Source organism: Solanum verrucosum, unplaced genomic scaffold (genome assembly GCF_900185275.1).
Source record: "Solanum verrucosum unplaced genomic scaffold, falcon-dt-bn FXZP01000183.1, whole genome shotgun sequence".
In the NCBI taxonomy this organism is placed as follows: Eukaryota; Viridiplantae; Streptophyta; class Magnoliopsida; order Solanales; family Solanaceae; genus Solanum; species Solanum verrucosum.
In genome coordinates this window covers 4,716,502-4,735,082 of record NW_026020430.1, presented here as the reverse complement: position 1 = coordinate 4,735,082, position 18,581 = coordinate 4,716,502, and the positions used below count along the sequence as shown (strand labels likewise).

The 18,581-nt window shown below is 33.5% G+C and overlaps 3 protein-coding genes and 1 pseudogene across 3 annotated transcripts; 1 reads left to right on the top strand and 3 right to left on the bottom strand.

Moving 5' to 3' along the window:
* Positions 1 to 480: 480 nt before the first annotated feature.
* Positions 481 to 2,379, bottom strand: LOC125807943 (uncharacterized). The gene is made up of 5 exons (XM_049487699.1): positions 2,142 to 2,379; positions 1,616 to 1,815; positions 901 to 1,044; positions 719 to 799; positions 481 to 612 (listed from the first exon to the last, which is right to left on the bottom strand). The coding sequence occupies exons 1-5, from the start codon at positions 2,368 to 2,370 to the stop codon at positions 481 to 483; spliced, it is 786 nt and encodes a 261-aa protein (XP_049343656.1). The 5' UTR covers positions 2,371 to 2,379.
* Positions 2,380 to 3,576: 1,197 nt separating this feature from the next.
* On the bottom strand, positions 3,577 to 7,711 carry LOC125807942 (uncharacterized). Its single transcript, XM_049487698.1, has 6 exons — positions 7,443 to 7,711; positions 5,250 to 5,449; positions 4,514 to 4,654; positions 4,324 to 4,404; positions 3,887 to 4,014; positions 3,577 to 3,786 (listed from the first exon to the last, which is right to left on the bottom strand). Exons 1-6 carry the CDS (start codon positions 7,669 to 7,671, stop codon positions 3,741 to 3,743), a joined length of 825 nt encoding a protein of 274 aa, XP_049343655.1. The 5' UTR covers positions 7,672 to 7,711; the 3' UTR covers positions 3,577 to 3,740.
* A 1,777-nt stretch (positions 7,712 to 9,488) lies between these two features.
* Positions 9,489 to 11,932, bottom strand: LOC125807789 (cytochrome P450 CYP82D47-like; annotated as a pseudogene).
* A 1,452-nt stretch (positions 11,933 to 13,384) lies between these two features.
* LOC125807929 (cyclin-C1-2-like) lies at positions 13,385 to 18,527 on the top strand. The gene is made up of 9 exons (XM_049487681.1): positions 13,385 to 13,571; positions 13,642 to 13,748; positions 15,595 to 15,634; positions 16,295 to 16,339; positions 17,340 to 17,458; positions 17,576 to 17,690; positions 17,772 to 17,816; positions 17,970 to 18,117; positions 18,252 to 18,527. The coding sequence occupies exons 1-9, from the start codon at positions 13,540 to 13,542 to the stop codon at positions 18,351 to 18,353; spliced, it is 753 nt and encodes a 250-aa protein (XP_049343638.1). The 5' UTR covers positions 13,385 to 13,539; the 3' UTR covers positions 18,354 to 18,527.
* Positions 18,528 to 18,581: the final 54 nt, after the last annotated feature.

The window sequence follows — 18,581 nt, the reverse complement described above, 5'->3', positions numbered from 1 at the left end:
TTTGATGTTTTTTCTTAGGAATTTGTGCTGAAATGTACACGTGGCGAGTAATGACGCACGGTTAGTTTTGTTCTGGAAAAGTCTGGTGAAATAAAAAAATTGAATAATATTTGTCTAACCGTATAAAAAAAATATCAAGAGCGTGACGATAGTTGAAAAATATCAATACATATTTGCGTAATTAAAACACTGATTATTTAATGTAAACGTCAAAAAAGAAGAGAGAAACAAATATCGATTCAGTTACTAAAATTTATTTGAGATTTCAAAAATCTCCAAAATAAGAACTTGAGAGTTTCATTATCACATAATAACTTTAGAATTATTCAACAAAATCATATTACAGCCTTTTACACAGGCACTGGCAAACGAATGATCAATTGGCCGCTCATAACACTGCAAAGCAAAGACGATTTATTAAAAAAAAAAAACTCAAGTTAGATTCACATAAGTACTTGAATTAGTAGCGATCTAAATAGCTCACCTTTTTTCGTAATAATAACAGAAATCAGCCAAAATGAAGGTTTGAACCATTTCTGCTAAAAAGACCATAGGTATCCATAAGAAACTACGTTCATCCAAGAAAATTGGTGATCCAACATTGTCATAAACCTGGATAGAAATAGTTGTAACTTTCAAGTTCGGAGATTATATTAGCTTAGATTGACGATTAAAATGGAGGAAATGTTATAGAACAGAAGATATCTAAAAAACTAACCTGAATAATCCAATGAGCACAACCCAAAAACCTTGCAATGCCCAATGCAAAAACATAATGGGCTGAAAATGGCTCAAGTATCTAAGATGCAAGTAAGTAACAAACAAATATTGTTAACTTTTTGTTTAAGAAGAAGACGATTTTCTTCTGTCTTTGTAGAAAAGAAATGGAGATATGAATACCTGAACATTTTGCATCAAGCGAAGCTGAGGCAACACTGATATGGATTCCAGATACACGCAAAAAGCCCAAAGCATTCGATTTATCAGAATATAACTTTTTACAGTAGGATGGACAAAGAAGGCCAAAACTGCGGCAGGAATTATCTGTCAAAATTAAACAATTCAAAATCGTTTATAAGGGACTATCTATGCAATGTTATCGATCGTCTTGTATCACATATATCTGCAACTAGATTTAGTAAGACGAGAATATAAACTCTAATATTAGCAATATCAATTAACTTCTCTTAGCTAAAACTAAAGTTACTTAGGGCATAATGTGCTAGACCACATCAAGTTGACTATCTATTGATCTGAAATCAGTAAAAAGATTTCCGGCTCCATAATTAGTTGTTAGAATTTTTTTTCCATAGAGTACGAGCCAGCTTATGTGCATCTCAATTAGAAATACATGTTACCTCCTGCCAGCAATAGATTCATAATCACGAACAATAATTTTTTGACCTTGTTCCTTTTGATTTGCTTGCTTCCCTTTGCTAAGGATACACATGCATCTTAAGGAACTAATACAAGTCTAGATAACTTCACATAAAATAATATTTACAACTAAAGTAACTGTTCTATACAAGCTTAGTTACTCAAGAAATTAGCAGAATCAGAACTTGATTTAACAACAATCAAACGTAATAGAGTTTGTGGATGAAATTGTATTTACCACATAGTATAAGGACATGTTATCCAGATCTGCCATGTACGATGTCTTTAGCTTGAACTTCATCATATATATAATCCACAATGTTGCCACGAGGGTGATAAGATCTAACACAGTGTGGATATCTCCTTCCATGATGAAACTACAGTATACTCTTACAGCCAAAAATATCACTGTAAGCATTTGAGTCTTCAATGAAAGGCCTAACAAATCAGGATAAGTAAGTTATCAGACGAAAGGTGAAAAAATGACGATCTAACAAGTGCAACAAGTAAAAACAAATCGATCTTAGACAGCTAGTTGCATCATGAGTAGCACATTTCATACAACAAGAGCATTCAACCTTACAACGCGCATCAAACAATTGCACAAACACCTTGTCCAGTGGTAATCGACTAATAGCAGCAACGTTCTATTTGGCATACATAAATTTGATGAAATGAAATGAAAGTAATACACAAAAAATCAAAATATTTGTTTTCCAGATCTACAAAAAATGAAAAAGAATTCATCAGTGAAATTAAATTACCAGAGCAAGTTTTGAGGGTTGTCAATTTGTAAATCAAAACTAAGAGCCCAATCAAATGAATAGCTTCAGCCATAACAAAAAAATAGTTGTGATCGTGAACGGCTAACTTGAGAGTCACCAATAGAGTAATCACCGTGATGATAAACAAAACGATTTTCACTTTCTTCGATTGCTTTTGAACCCATGACAACAGTTTCTTCACCGGTGATTGATACCCTTTTTGCCCCATCTCCGTTAAGCTCTTCTCTTCGAACAGCCGAGTCTCCCTTTTTTCTTATGAGAAATAAAAGTTCTAACTTTTTCTTTGAGAAGCTCTTATAAGAGTTTGAAAATAAGATCAGATTTACAAAATCTGATTACATTTTCATGGTCAAACTTATGTATGACTCAAGTCTCCTACCTTGCAAGAGAATTATAATAGTATTGCATCCTTCCCATCATTTTTCATATTGTTTCAACCTGCAAAGAAGTACTCACATCAATACACAACATGCCAAATAAAGGCAAATTAAAATATAAGCAACTTCAAAACATAACTGCAAGATTGTGATCATTTACATATGAATCTTGGTTCAAAGACAATCAACGAATGTTAATCAGTGGATGGGGTTGATCCTACTTAATCAGAGGTCTCGGATTTGAGCCCTGCATATGGAAAAATCCTGACTCCAAATGGGAAACCCAAAAAAACAATCTTGGTTCAAGAAAGATTCAAGCTTTTTATAGCTTCACCATAGGTACAACATTCATTGCCAAAAGCACCAATTTCGCCTTTTCTACGAACCGTGTGTTTGGAAATTAGTATATCATTTCTCTATGTATTGCCCTCTTGGTCACTGTATTAACATCTTATCATCTGAAATTGCAGATTTGGTCAATATTCTTTGTGTAATCCAATTCCATTTTCATCTTCCTCAAAAGCTCCAACATCTTACAGTAAAAAAAACCTTGATTGTCTTGTGTTTTCCAGAAAAAAGATTAATCTTTTGGAACGATATATACAAAGAAGATCAAAACAGATGTACTCATGTCAGTTGTATGAGACATATTAAAAAAAATTGGGATTTATTGTTCGATGTCCACGTTGAAATCCAACTAAATTAGAATCACAACCTATTTAGGGTTCTAAATAGAATTTTCAAGAGCCATCGGGCTTAAACTGTCATGCTTTTCCTAACTTTTTTTTTGTTCCCACCCGATGTCCGGAGCCTTCATTGAAGTTCGACTAAATTCAGATGGCACACTATGGAACCATTCGGGATGACACTCCCAATAGAATTTTCTACATGGACTCAACCCGAGACCTTTGGTTAATCATAGTTAACTAATACATATTGTTACTTGATTAAAAACACTTGGAGAAAATTAATATTGTTTGATGTAAAATGTTGATTGCGGATAAATTTTAACTGAAAAGACTACTCAAAATTTCGTCAAAAGGGCAAAGTTCTGCAAATTCTTCAAAATGGAGTTTGTTCTAGTCACGGTCTCTATCCAATATCCACAACAAAAACTTTTGCTTCTTTGTCAAAGAAAAAGGATGGAGAAATTCCACATAATAACTTAAGAATTAACAAAATGTTACAGTCTCTTAGTGTATCACACCGGCGTTGGCAGGCGAACGATCAACTGGCCGCTCATGACACTGCAAATCAAGAAAGACGATTTGTTAAAAAGTCATGTAAATGAAAGTTGGATTCACATGAATAGCCGTACTTGAATTAGTCATGGGCTAAATGGCTCACCTTTTTACGTAATAATAACAGAAATCCGCCAAGATGAACGTTTGAACCATTTCTGCCAAAAAGACTGTAGGTATCCAGAAATAACCGCGTCCAGCCAAGTAAATATATGCTCCAGCAGTGTCATAAACCTGTTTAGGAATAGTTGTAACTCTCAAGTACGGAATTATATAGCTTTAGATCCGTGCTGAAAATGGAGAAATGTGTATGTTGTTACCATTTGGACTAAATTGTTTGTAGAGGCGAATCCAATATTTAGAGTCAATGAGCTCATAATGAATGTTATCTTATTAAAAAAATTGATAATTTAAGTTGTTTCATATACATATACATAATTCGAGTCAAGACACGAGACCAATGAGTTCTGCTGAACTGAAACAGCTGCTATTGATTCAAGAAGTTATGGAGAACAAGATAACACTACAATCTACAAAACTAACCTGAATAATCCAATGAGCACAACCCAAGAATCTTGCAACGCCCAGTGCGAAAACATAATGAGCTGAAAATGGCTCAATTATCTGAAATGCGAGAACAGAACATACTGTTAGTTTTTTGTTCATTAAAAGACAAGTTTAAGAAGAAGACAGGATTTTCTTCTCAATCATTTGGAAAAGAAGAGATATGAACCTGAACATTCTGCATCAAGCGAAGCTGAGGCAGTACTGAGACGGATTCCAGATATACACAAAAAGCCCAAAGCATTCGGTTTATCAGAATATGGCTTGTAGTAGGATGGACAAAGAAGGCTAAAGCTGCGGCAGGAACTATCTGTGCAAAATGAGTGGCATGGTTCAAAAGCAATATCAGGAAGCAATTCAAATTGCAAGAGATCATTTATAAGGGACTTTTTCTCTACAGAGGATGTCACTGTCTTGTATCATATAGCTCAGTAGAAATAACATGGCCGAGAAGGCCGGGAATTCTTTTTACTTCCAGAAAGCCAGTAAAAAGACTCCAGGCCCCGTATTTAGTTGTCTAAGCTACTTTTTTATAACTATGATGTCTAGGTCAGATTGCGCACATGACCTCGACTAATTCAATGGAATACTTGCTATCTAAACTACTTTTTTTATAACTATGATGTCCAGGCCAGATTGCGCACACCCCGACTAATTCCATGGAATACCTGCTACCACCCAGCTCCCACTAACAACAAGTTCATAATCTTCCCTTTAGTGCGTAAATAATAAATGTTTCTTTTGGAATGAATAGAAGTCTATATACGGAAAGTGATTGTGGGTAGGAGAAAACAATATAAATAAAACAAAGTTTTATCATGGACAGAAGTAAATGGAATCACACAATAAAACATGGAAATAACATTTCTAACAAAAAAGTAACTGCTCTATAAAATTGTGTATACCGGATAGTATAAGGGCATGTTATCCAGTTCTGCCATGTAGGATGCCTTCAGCTTGAACTTCATCATATAAATGACCCACACTGTTGCCACAAGGGTGATAAAATCTAGCACAGTGTGGATATCTGCTTCCATGATGAAACTACAGTATAATCTTACGGCCAAAAATATAGCTGTAAGCACTTGAGTCTTCAATGAAAGACCTAACAAAACAGGAGAAGAAAGCATATGAAACAAATGGTGAAAAAAATGATCTTTTCTTCAGGTCCAGTAAAAAGAATGACAATCTAACAAGTTCGCAAAACAATTTGGACTTCTTGCATCCTGCCTATAATAACAAGGTTCCAAAGTAACACATTTCATACAACAGGAATATACAAATAGCATCTATCGATCTGAAGGAGTACAAAACGGCGCATCAGACAATTGAACAAACACGTAATCGGGAATGTAAAAGATTTGCATTGTTATAACATTAAAGTTAAAATTACACTCCTCAAGTACTTTCTGTTTTCTTGAGAAAAAGGAATCATCTTTTTGATGTCACCAAGTAACTGTCTAAAGAAAAGAATGGCCTCTTGTATAGTAGCCATATTCAGTTTGGCATACATATGAACAAATCTGACAAACCTTCCTTTTAAAAATTGAAAAATAACACACCCTCTTTCATTTAGCATTAGAATAATCCATGACAAACCTTCCTAATCTTGAACTTTGTGTTGAATTTATTTATTTATTTACTATTTATTTTGTGTTTTACTTATATAGATTAATCAGTAAATGGCTTACCTTGAAAGGTCAACAATATATCCCCCAAGGTTTATTGTTAAATTATGTCTTAGGCCTAACTCACACCCCAAAAGCTAGCTCAAAGGGAGGAGGATTGCCCAAGCCTTATAAGGAGTCCACCCATCTCATTAACCACCGATGTGGGGCTTTTGTCATTCTTTAACACCCCACCTCACGCCCAGTGCTTAGCATCTGGTGCGTGGACAATTTTGATTTTGGGGGCCCCAACATCGGGTGAGATGGGCCTTGCTCTGATACCATGTTAAATTAAGTCTTAGGCCTAACTCACACCCCAAAAGCTAGCTCAAAGGGAGGAGGATTTTGGAGAACATGAAAGAGTTGGGATCTTCAAAGACTTCTCTGCAGATACTTTATATACAATTTTTTGTTTTCTAGAATTAACAGCACCGACTTTTCTGACTCCTGCATCTACACCTCCTAAGATCTTAGACGAAGATTTTACCATTTTGAGCGTTGTCTACTCAGGAAGAGAATGCTTTGCCATAACAGATTTCATTTTCTTCTCCATCTCTGGTATCTTGTAACTTGAGGAATCCAATTTCAGAGAGTGAACACTCTTTGGTGGCAGCGGTGCCTTTTTCTTTATCATTTTTGAGGGTTCAAGAGAGTGCCAAAAGCTAGCTCAAAGGGAGGAGGATTGCCCAAGCCTTATAAGGAGTCCACCCATCTCATTAACCACCGATGTGGGACTTTTGTCATTCTTTAACATTTATAGTCTAGTCGTATCAGCAGGGATATTCAGTTGAGGATACAATTAAATAACAAAAAGTGTGTTATCTCTAAAGAGTCATTTGGTATGAGGTGTAAGGATAAAGTGCAGGATTATTTGTCTTTATGTTTAGTTCAAAAAATTATATAGTCCTTAAATTATTTATCCCGAAAACTCGTAAAAGCTTAAAGTGATGAAAGGGTCACAGAGGCAACATGATATCACAACAAGCAAATGTCATGTAATGGAATCTCACCGTGTCACCCATTATCAAAACGAATTTCCGCATTTGACCTAAAAAAAAAATCTCATCAAAGGGAACCACATAGTAGAGGTGGGTTACATTCCCATAGCCCAAAAATATAATTAAAAATGCCAAAATTCCATTTTTTAGTTCTCCCAACTCCCCACAAGAATATCCCAATTCCCAAAATTCAAGATGTCCCATCTAAAAGTGGAAAATAGAAACATCTAGAAAAAAGAATAAAAAAAGGACCTTTACACACAAAGCAATTTTTCTTTTTGCACAGAGCAGTAACAGAGTAACACAAAACAAACCAATTTTTCTACTTTAATTTAACATAAAGCTCAATCAAATGGAAACTACACAAAAAAAATATTCTTTTTTTCAGATTAACAGAAAATAAAAAAGAATTTATGTCTGAAATCAAAATTACCAGAGCAAGTCTTGAGTGTTGTCAATTTGTAAATCAAAACCAAAAGTCCAATCAAATGAATAGCTTCAGCTATAACAAAGAAGAGGTTGTGATCATGAACAACTAACTTAAGAGTCACCAATAGACTGATTGCTGTGATTAAACCCAAAAAGATTTTCACTTTTTTCGATTTTTTCCGAATCCATGACAACACTTTCTTCGCCGGCGATTGATACCCTTTCTGACCCATTTTCCGACCGCCGGAGTTTTTTTTTTTTTTTTTTCCTATGAATTTTATGGAAAAAAAGAGCTGTAACGTTTTCTCTGAGAAGCTTTTTAAGGCATTGAAAATGGCCGAGTTTTTTTTGTAGAGAAAATACAGCGTGGAGGGTTATAGTAGCTAGTTTACGTAGTGTAACCAATAAAAAATGAACACGTGGATTATTAAAATATTTTCCTAATTAGGATTATGTAAGACATTAAATTACTATTTGGACATATACTTTCCATAACGGATTTGGTGTGTTTTGGTCATCTCCCAACAATATAAGTCAAATTTGGTCCTTTTTTTCCTTATTTTTTATTTGGTTAATAATTAATTGAATGAAAAAAAAATATTTTTATTAGGAAAATAGGAAATGAGAGATGCAATTACAAAGTTAGGGATTGAAATATAGTCCATAAGAATGTAAAAGTTTAAGAAGTCAATCAACTGATATATTAAGAGTTTAAAAATCCTTCTAAATTTACGATTTTAAAGAAATATAAATATTCGTGTGATTATAAATTATTTTATTAAAATTAATTAAGATATATGTAGTATTGGATGTTAAACTAGTGAAACACAAAGTCACATGCTTTGGCAAAAATAGATATTGTTTGACTGTACAATAGTACTTGTATTTGTCCAAAACAAATCTGTTTTCTTTGATTTTTTTTAATATATTCAAGAAAGTCAATTTTGACTAGGAAATTATTAGAGAATAATTAGCAACAAATAATATTGTAGTTGAACCAAGTCTACGTTTGTTCACCTAATTTTCTTCATATATATTTTTAATTTGTCACTCGAAATCCACCAATTAGTTCGACATTCATATTGCGTAACAAAATTATTTTTATCGAAGTTTTTTTTTATTCACAGAGTTTTGATTCAAATTATTGGTTAAGAAATGTGGGATCACATTCATCTTACCTCATATATGTGGTTAATTGGTTGTTAACCTAAATTAAATATTCACCTAATTTTGAAATGAATTCGTGACTTTTCCATTTTTTTCTAATTTTGTGTCATTACTTTTAAAACTTAATATTCAAGTACAGAATGGGAAGGAGCAAAACATTGCAAGTAAAAGTGAATGAAGAGGATAGTGGAACAACAAGGAAAAAGGACATTATACATAAGTTTATATTCCTCCATTTTAATTTATTTGTCTTACTTTTCTTTTTAGTTTGTTTATAAAACAAAAGTTTAATTCTTTAATTTAAACTTTTTCGTGACTCTTTAAGACCATAATATCATTTAATAAATTCTATGTATTTTTAGTTTAAGATCACGAGATTCAAAAAAATCTTCTTCTTTTTTTCAAACACTGTATCAAGTTAAAATCAGACAAATAAATTGAAACGAAGAGAAATTATTTAATCTCTTTTTATTCTTTTTGCAGTCCACTTTAATCTTTTTTTCTTGTTCTTAATTCTCATAGTAAAATATTCTCTTTTCCTTAAATTAATCTCTAGCAAAATTCTTGGTTTATTCACCATGTGTAGGAATTTCAAGGGTGGAGTATATATTACTTGTAAATATCAGTTTTTTAATTATATTTTTCAAGTATTAACGAGGACGGACTATTTGAGATGTAAATTATGTTTACAACTTTCCATAATTGATATATTACTTTGAATAAAATAATGTTATAATCATGTGTTCAAACCAACAAAATTAGAAGATCGAAACAAACTGCAAAATAGAAAACATAAACTATTATAAAGAAGAATATTCGAGACAACAAACATATTAAAACAACACTTGACATCTGATGTCTGGAGTCTGTATTGGAGCTCCGACTAATGTCGGTAAAGCATAGGTGCCAAACGAGGCATTACAAATACCTCCAATGGATTTGCCTTGGGTAAAGTTATGCTATTGCCCACAGTCAAATCCACTGGCAAGTCCCCTAATGTACTAAAGTTAAAACCTTGTAGCAACCTAGCAAGTGTCAAGTGTGTCACTTGCATAGCAAAAGTAATCCCTGGACAAGATCGTCTACCAGAACCAAACGGAATAAACTCAAAATTCTGATCAGAAATATCAATCTCACTATGACTTTTCATGAATCTCTCAGGCATAAACTTTTCAGGATCAGACCAAATTTGAGGGTCTCGATGTAATTTCCACACATTGACCATCAATCGCGTGCCTTTTGGAACTTTATACCCCCCACGGTACAATCTTCCATAGCAGCATGTGGTATTGCTAATGGTCCCGGTGGATATAATCGAAGTGTCTCTTTAACAATAGCTTGAAGATACACTAAATTTTTTATGTCACACTCTTCCACCCATCTCTCTTTGCCTATTTTCATGTCTATTTCTTCTTGTGCTTGATCCATTACATGTTTGTTGTTCACTAATAAGGACAAGAGCCATGTCAAGTGAATTGAAGTAGTGTCTGACCCTGCTAAGATTATGTTCTAAAGAACAATATAATGTAGTGAAACTTATAATTAGACTTTGAGAAATATGAAATTAAAACATGTCCATGACAATGACTACTTGGCACACCGCACACACTACGACAAAAACAAGTTTTAGCGGCAAAAATATACACATTGATAAAGTCTTTATCGACATTAGCTAATTGTCATTGAATCCAGTGTCGCTATAGGTTTTAGGGACATATACAAAAATTGTTAATTAATTGCCTTTAAAGATCAGTTTTTATGTAATGACATATGCATTGATATCAACAACATTCTCAACAAGAAGGTCTAATTGGTAATTAGACTTTAGTTTATATAAGTTGTGATGACATGGCATTGAATAAGTGTGTTAGTTTACTACTATTATTATTTTACTAAATTATATACTATCTTTTACGTTGTCAATATATATATCAGTTAAATTAAAAAAGATTCAAGCTTTAGATGCATTGAGTAAAATTAAATACTTACCAAAATTGTAGCCTTAATGATTGTTTCTCTTGTATAACCATACATGAATTGTTCATCAATCTTAGAAAGCATCACATCAATAAAGTCTTGGTCATCATCTTTAATTGCTAGCTCTCTCTTCATCAAATGTTCATCTATCCAACTTGTTACAATCTTGTCCATTTCTTCAGACAATTTCTTCATAGACTTAATTCTCCCTTGAAAATCAAACCATTTTAGAAATGGTAATGGAATTACATCTGATAAAACAAATTGGACAGACTCATACATATATTCTTTGGTGGTTCTTGTGAAATGTCTCCCTTTTTCATCTTCTGTTTTGTATCTTTTTCCAGTAATCATCTTCATTATAACATTTAAGGTTAATTGTTCAAACCATTTACTCATATTCACTTTTGATGGATTTGTACTCCCACTTTTCAGAATTGATGAGTATAGTTCTTTGATGTTAGTCTCTACCTGTTGAGAGTAGTCAAATAATTAAAATTAATTATAGTAGTTTTTTTTCTAACCGTTTAAACTTTTAGGTTCAACACATGAGAAGGCAAGTCCAAACATAATTTAGTTATCTGATTAAGAATACATATACCATTTCTAACATATTAAGATTTGAAATGAGATACACACATGATTTCAACATAATCTTAGAACAGAAAGAAAGAGGTTATGAATTCAAATTTCATCGTCATCCAATATAAAAAAAATCAATTTTCATTAGAGGAATAAGATGGTCATACAATTGAACAGTACCTCCGTGACGCGGATATGCTTGAATTGCTCGAGCCTCTTACTTGAAAGAACTTCCAACAGGACCAACTTGCGAATATTACGCCAATAAGGCCCATAATCAGCAAAACCAAACGCAGCGTTGTTATAACCAAGATATATACCAGCACTTGAAGCGGGTCGACCCGCAAGTACTTTATCATTTGTTGTGAAACATTCTTTAACTATTTCCCAATTACTCACTATAATTGCACGATGTATCCCTAAACGAATACTAAAAATATGGCCATATTTGTCAGCCAAATTAGCCAAAATTAGTGCAAGTGGAGTTTTGCTAATGAATAAATAGAGGTGACCTATTGGAAAATAGGCTCCTGGGATTTCTGGAGGTAGATTTATCACAACTTTACTACTATTTTTGGCTTGAATTTTTGTTTTCCATAACATGTAAAGTGATGTGAAGATTACAAATATAGCTATTGCTAGAAGAAATTGGACCATCTTTATTGAGAGACACCTTTTTTTCTCACGTCATCAACAATCTTTTATTTTTTTGATCGATTGTTCTATGACGAGCTTCCCTCTTTACTTCTCTCTATATGAACAATTGTGGTGGCTTTTGGTTTTTTCTTCTCAATTTTGGAAGTTGATCTTAAACAAGAACTTAGATGCTTTAGGTAAGGATAACAATAATTGATGTGGGGAGAGTGCCTTGACAATGATATGTTTGACTTTTCTCACTTATATATTTTTAGTAATTATTTTTTTAATAAAAATCTTTTTTAAACAACATGACATCGATCATTTCGATAATATCCTTTGATTTATTTTTTCAAAATTAAAAATAAGAAGGATGCAATCGTTTCCCACCTTGTCGAATTCTCATCTAAAGAAGTCTTCAAAAGAAGAAGATATTATTTTTTTTAATTTAGTATTCACTAATTCGACTTATTTGAATATGCCTCGTGTAGAGCCTATCTAAAGAGAATCGCACCTTATCGGAAAACAAAATCAATTCACATACTTGAAACATTTAATATGCTATTATCAGGTTGATTTACACAAAAAAAAATTAACTTTTTTAGACCATCACTTAGATTTTGACTCTATTTTTAGTAATTGACATTTGACACATATACTCTTTATGTGATTTAACCAAGTATGTTGTTACTGTTGTACAAATATAACTCTTAAGAAATTACCCTTCATCCCTACTTAACAATGTTAAATTATAAAAGAGCATCTTTCTCATACAGCAAACACAAAATTCATATTTGTATGTTATAGCAAAATTTGCATAACTGCGCTCCATATCAAACATATATATGTATAATTCACTATACATATAAAAAAAAAACAGTTGTATAATTCGTTATGCATATACAAAGAAAGCAGTTGTATAATTCGCTATACATATACAAAAGAAAACAGTTGTATATAAAAGATCAATTGTATAATCTGTGTATGTATAAAACGAGAAAGAGAGAAAGGCAAAAGAAAACTGGGCAGAAAAATATTTGTATTGTATAATTATAAGTGTATAGGACGAAAATATATGTATTTGCATGTGTATATACATTTTTCTCTCGCTTTATACAAAAATAAGCGCAATTTATACATTTCGTTTCTGTTTGTATAAGCGAGAGAGGCAAGGGTGGCGAGTGAGATTTGGGAGAGTGGCGAGCGAGATCTGGGAGAGGGGAACGAAAATATATGTATATATATAATTTCCTCTCGCTTTATACAAACACAAATGCATTTTATACATTTGTGTTTGTATAAAAGCAAGAGAGGCGAGCGAAATTCCACCAAGGAGAGTGGCGAAAATAGCAATAGTTTGCTATAGGATACAATTAAATCAAAGTATATTTATAGCATTTAATTTGAATTAATAGTTTGCTATTATGTACAATTATCCCATTATAAAATTATAGATCATGATCCAATATTTTCATTTATTAAAAAGTATTTTACACTAAAAATACAGCAACAACTCGAGATTTTGGGTTGGGCCAACTCCTACATGGGCCTTATAAAGCTAATAGTCATAAAGCCCAATAAAGCAGAGAGCTGACGTTTATCCATTTTTTTCTTCTCTCACAAGAACAGGGGAAAAGGAAACTACTAGAAGAAGAAGAATCTGGATCAGTTGTCGAATTCGTACAAGTTAAAGTGGCTCAAACCCAATTTCTGATTTTGTGTGTTTCTCTTTTCATCATATGGCTGCCAATTTCTGGATATCTTCTCAGTAGTATGTATAAAAATCATCCCTTTTTTCGTCTTCAATCTTTCTTGTTTTGATGTTTTCTTGTTGTTTGCAGCAAAGAACTTTTGGACCAAGAGGAGGTTGATGTTGTACATCAGTTGGATAAAGAGAAAGGCATCACTCTCGATGATTTCAAGCTCATCAAGTTGCATATGTCCAATTGTAATTCCCATAATCAATGATTTAATTAAATGGGTTCAGCTTTTATGATTCTTAGCACTAATCTAACCTTATGTGCGTGTTTGGGAAACGCTCGGACCACAAGGGTTTATTCTTTGGACTTATTTATTGTTAAAAGCATGGCTTCAGGGATTATATTTGTTGAGATTTTAGTAGGTGTAGCCAAAATGGTATATCCCCCTGTGTGGGGGTGGGGGTGTTTTCAAGGTTGATTTTACTTGTGGGAATCAGCCATCAGGCGTAAAGTATATAGCTTTTTAGGTTAATTTGAATTTTTCAAGGGTATTAATCACTTACTGGAGTTTGCAGATTATATCACATTATGTTTTCAGCTAATTGTGTTTACTTCATTCTTGATTTCGTTTTGCGACCTTGTTAGCTGCATATTTTTTTTCTTCTTGTTCATACGATACCTGAAATTCCCCTTTTCAAAATGATAGCTTTACTCTGATTTGTTCAGTAATTACCATATTGAGTATATGTTATTTGCTAAATTATATGAATGAGGACTGAGACTCTTATCATTTTCCTACCATATTTGATGAAGAGACTGTTTTTCCGTTTCTTATCAGTAAGTTCAGTGAATTTTTATGATCATGAAAGAACACCGGCAAGTGCATCTATAAGTACAAAGCGGTGGCTAAAGATCTGTTATTTGTGTCTTTATTGTCATTGGATATATTTGGTCACAATTCTCCAACAACAATAATAATAAAAATAGCTATAAATGTCTTACATCATGAGCCCCAGGGTGTTGGTCTAGTGGTAAGAGCGTTGCGCGTGCTGTGTGGGTTAGGCGCACGTCATGAATTCGAACTCTGCTCTAGACTAAAGTCTGGTATTTAAGTGGATGAGGGTAGATGGTAGAGGACCGGGCCCATTATCTAACTTTTGTCTGTTTTCTAGTTGTCTTATATCCTGATGTGGGTAGAGGGGCGGACCCAGCTCTTAGCTCGCATAATAAGTAGTTTTCCATTGTCCTAAAATAAAGAATTTCTTTTCCTTTTCAGCTATTTCTAGTGGTATCCAATAATTTCCTATCATGAAAGAAATTAATACCATTACTCAAGATCCGAAGATCAGAAATGGGAAATTTCTATGTTGTCACTGCCTTTTAGTTTAGAATTTTCATTGATTACGCCAAGCTATTAAAACTGTCATTTAAGATTTATTGCCTGCTTAGAAACTATATTTAGGCTTGGAGGTTTGTTTTGGAAAAATGAAAACTGCTGGAATTTGAGAGCTCAAAATGTACTTTAGGAAGGCTGATGTGTGTGTTATGTGCCTGATCCCCTTGGCATGAATACCAGATATTATATCTCTTCTGAAGGAGGCTGTCGGCTATGGGATTGGAAATTTAGTCAACAGAAATGGATAAAACTCTGATTCACGATCTATTGTAATGTCACAATGATACATTTTGTAATAAAAACCCAACTTAACAAAAATATTTGTCTGAAGGTATGTAACATAGACAAAATACTTTTTCGGCACTCAGTGGCAACATCAAAATGTGCATCTTTCGACATGATATATGGCCAATTTTGCTGATGTACACACTGGTAGTTGCAGTTAAATTTAATCGTCTGGCATAGTTGAAACAATTGAAACCTTCAGTATACCTCTTGAGCACCACTTATCTTTTCTCGAACATATTTTGCATGCCTTCAAACTTCTCAGAATTTGTGCTTTACTTGTTTTATTTTCATGTATATGTGACTGGTTGCCTGGCTTGCAGTTCCTTATTATCAATCATAATCTTGCACAGGACAATTTAATTACCGTTTTCCATCTCGTTTGATTTGTTAAATTTTCTGCTCCCTCGCAGATGTTGCAAGATTGGCTCAAAATGTGAAAGTGAGACAAAGGTCTGTTTTCTCTCCTCATCTGCTTATAAAACTTCTGCTACAAGTACATTTACCAGTTTCCAAAAAAAAAAAAAACTTCTGCTATAAGTAATAGGTATTTCTTATGTTCCTTCATCAGCATCACTGTCTCTTTAATAGCATAATGTTTCTGTGAGGTTCATAACCTTTTAGCTGAAAAACTGGAAGAGCTATTTGGTCATAAAAATACATGCTCATTCGATGTTGTTTCCATTGACATGATCAATATTTGTTTAGACCTATTATTTTCCTGTAGGAAGATATATACTGCACGACATTATGTGTTCATTTATCTATTCCATTACTTGGATGTGAATAAGGGGGAAGAATCTACTAGCTGTAGCTGTTTAATAGTTAGAGGACTTGCTTGACGATAGAGGAAGGTCAATGCTGTGATACTACATAAGTGTGTCTTCTGCTCAATATGTGGATCATACAATGTGGATTACCTATCGACATAGTTATTTTTTTCATCACAAACTTTTCAAGATTGCTCTTTGCACCTGAGTGTTTATTACATGTATCTCCATAACTTTCACAGAAGGGAACTGACGATGTGTGTGTGTGTAATTTTCCTTCTTAAAACACCTGTTTTTGCTACTTCCAGAAATCTAGTATCTAATATATGGTTTTTATTTCCAGGGTTGTTGCTACCGCAATTACGTACATGAGACGCGTATATGTCAGGTATATCATGCTGTCTTTGGTATTAGGAGGACAATACACTATTCGCTGTAAATTATTTACCTAACCAGAAAAGTCCGCCTATTAAATGGACCTTCAGCTTGTTGGCATAGAGGATACTTTTAATCCGACAAGCCACCACCCAGACATAAATCCATATTGCTGATACATTACTTAGAACTTTTAATCCGACAAGCCACCACCCAGACATAAATCCATATTGCTTTAAGCCTATAAGATTATGATGAACTAATGGAGTAATGGTTCTTAAAGACATTGCATAAATTCTTTAGCTTGCTTAAATAAATCATACAAGAGGACAAGTGAACCAGTGCTGTGAAAAAAAATGTAGAACTTAAGAGAGAAGAAGATTGGTATTACTGGCAATAATGTTCCGATGCAGCTCTGGATGGGGAAATTCTGTGCAGTCGGGGAGAGAGTCTGCCGAGTCACTTCTACGCAGAAATTCCTCACAGATATGTGCAAGCACCAGCTATGGCCACTCAAATTGTGATTTATTATGTTCTGGTAGAACCACTTTATCAGCAAATGACTTTGCTAAACCAAAGCAAATTAAGTAAAATAAGTAAGCTGATTTGGAAAGGATATTGGATGGACCACTTTAGCTATTCTTACATAAAAAAGAAATATGTGTACAATAAATCACATTTGCATACATAACTGATAAACGTGAAGTCATATGCTTTCGTATGTTAAAAAAAAGGCTATCTTAAAGAGTAAAAAAGCACCCTCAGCTCTGTTTCTTTGGACCAGTTTTATATTTATGTTTGGGATCCTGTGCTAACTCTTTTTTGGAATAGATCCTGGACAAAGTCATACAAATTGGAAGGAAAATTCTCTAATTTGGACTCTGTGTATCCTTTCTGTTTCAAAACTGAAACTTTTAAATTCACACTTATGCTCTACAGGCCTACTATTGCTTCACCTTGAACCACCATTCTACTTTATCATTCTTTCTAACCATCTTTTTTCTTGTCCATAGGAGAAGTATGACCGAGTATGATCCTCGTCTGGTTGCTCCAACTTGCTTGTATTTGGCATCAAAAGCAGAAGAAAGCACTGTGCAGGCCCGACTTCTTGTATTTTACATCAAGAAATTATGTAAGAACATCTTTGATTACAATGACAAAGTACTTCTTATGATATCCTGTTGTTGCTACATACCCAATTTAGTTAATTTCTAATGCAAGACTTGATTTTTCTGACTTGCTTCTGCAGATTCGGATGAGAAGTATAAATATGAAATAAAAGACATACTAGACATGGAGATGAAAGTTCTGGAAGCCCTAAACTATTACTTAGTCGTATATCATCCATATCGTTCATTAGCACAGTAAGTATCTCCTAGATACCTCCTTGTGTAGCTGATTGATTTCTCTCAGCATACAACTTGATTCTTAACTCAATTTTGCAGGTTCCTTCAGGATGCTGGCATGAATGATGCAACTCAATTGACTTGGTAAGAAACTTTCCGAGGCTTTCATATCTTTGACTTCTAGTTGCGAAATTTGTCAGATTACTCTAAAATATTACTTCCCATAGTATGTCTCTCCAAAATTCTACATTTGTTTTGTTTTTATCTTGATAACTTCTGAATTCTGCTTTCTTTTAGGGGACTTATAAATGACACCTATAAGATGGACCTAATTCTCATTCATCCGCCACATTTGATTACTTTAGCTTGCATATATATTGCAAGTGTGCTGAAAGATAAAGAAACTACTGCCTGGTTTGAGGAGCTTCGAGTTGATATGAATGTGGTATGTATGCAAGCTTAACACTTCGCCAATGATTTCAAAATATAACAAGACCATCGTAGACTATCCCTTATTTTACTGTCAAGTTGCTGCCTGCTTGGACTATCATCTTTTAATGAAGTTCTCAATGTTGACAGGTGAAAAATATAGCAATGGAGATACTAGATTATTATGACGGCCATAGATCGATCTCAGATGAGAGGGTAAATACTGCCATGAGCAAGCTAGCTGGAAGATAGTTGATACCAGGGCACCTAGCTTCCGGGCAAGATATATTATTAAGTAATTTACTAGATATCTATAAATATTTGACTGTAAACCAGTTATTATTGTATATTATCTTGAAAGGTCATGGTAGGAACATAAACATCTAATCCCTGATATATTAGCATTATGACATTTTCAGTTCCTTTACATTTGCAAGTCAACAAAAGATAAAACGACATTTCCAGTGTAATATAATCCTT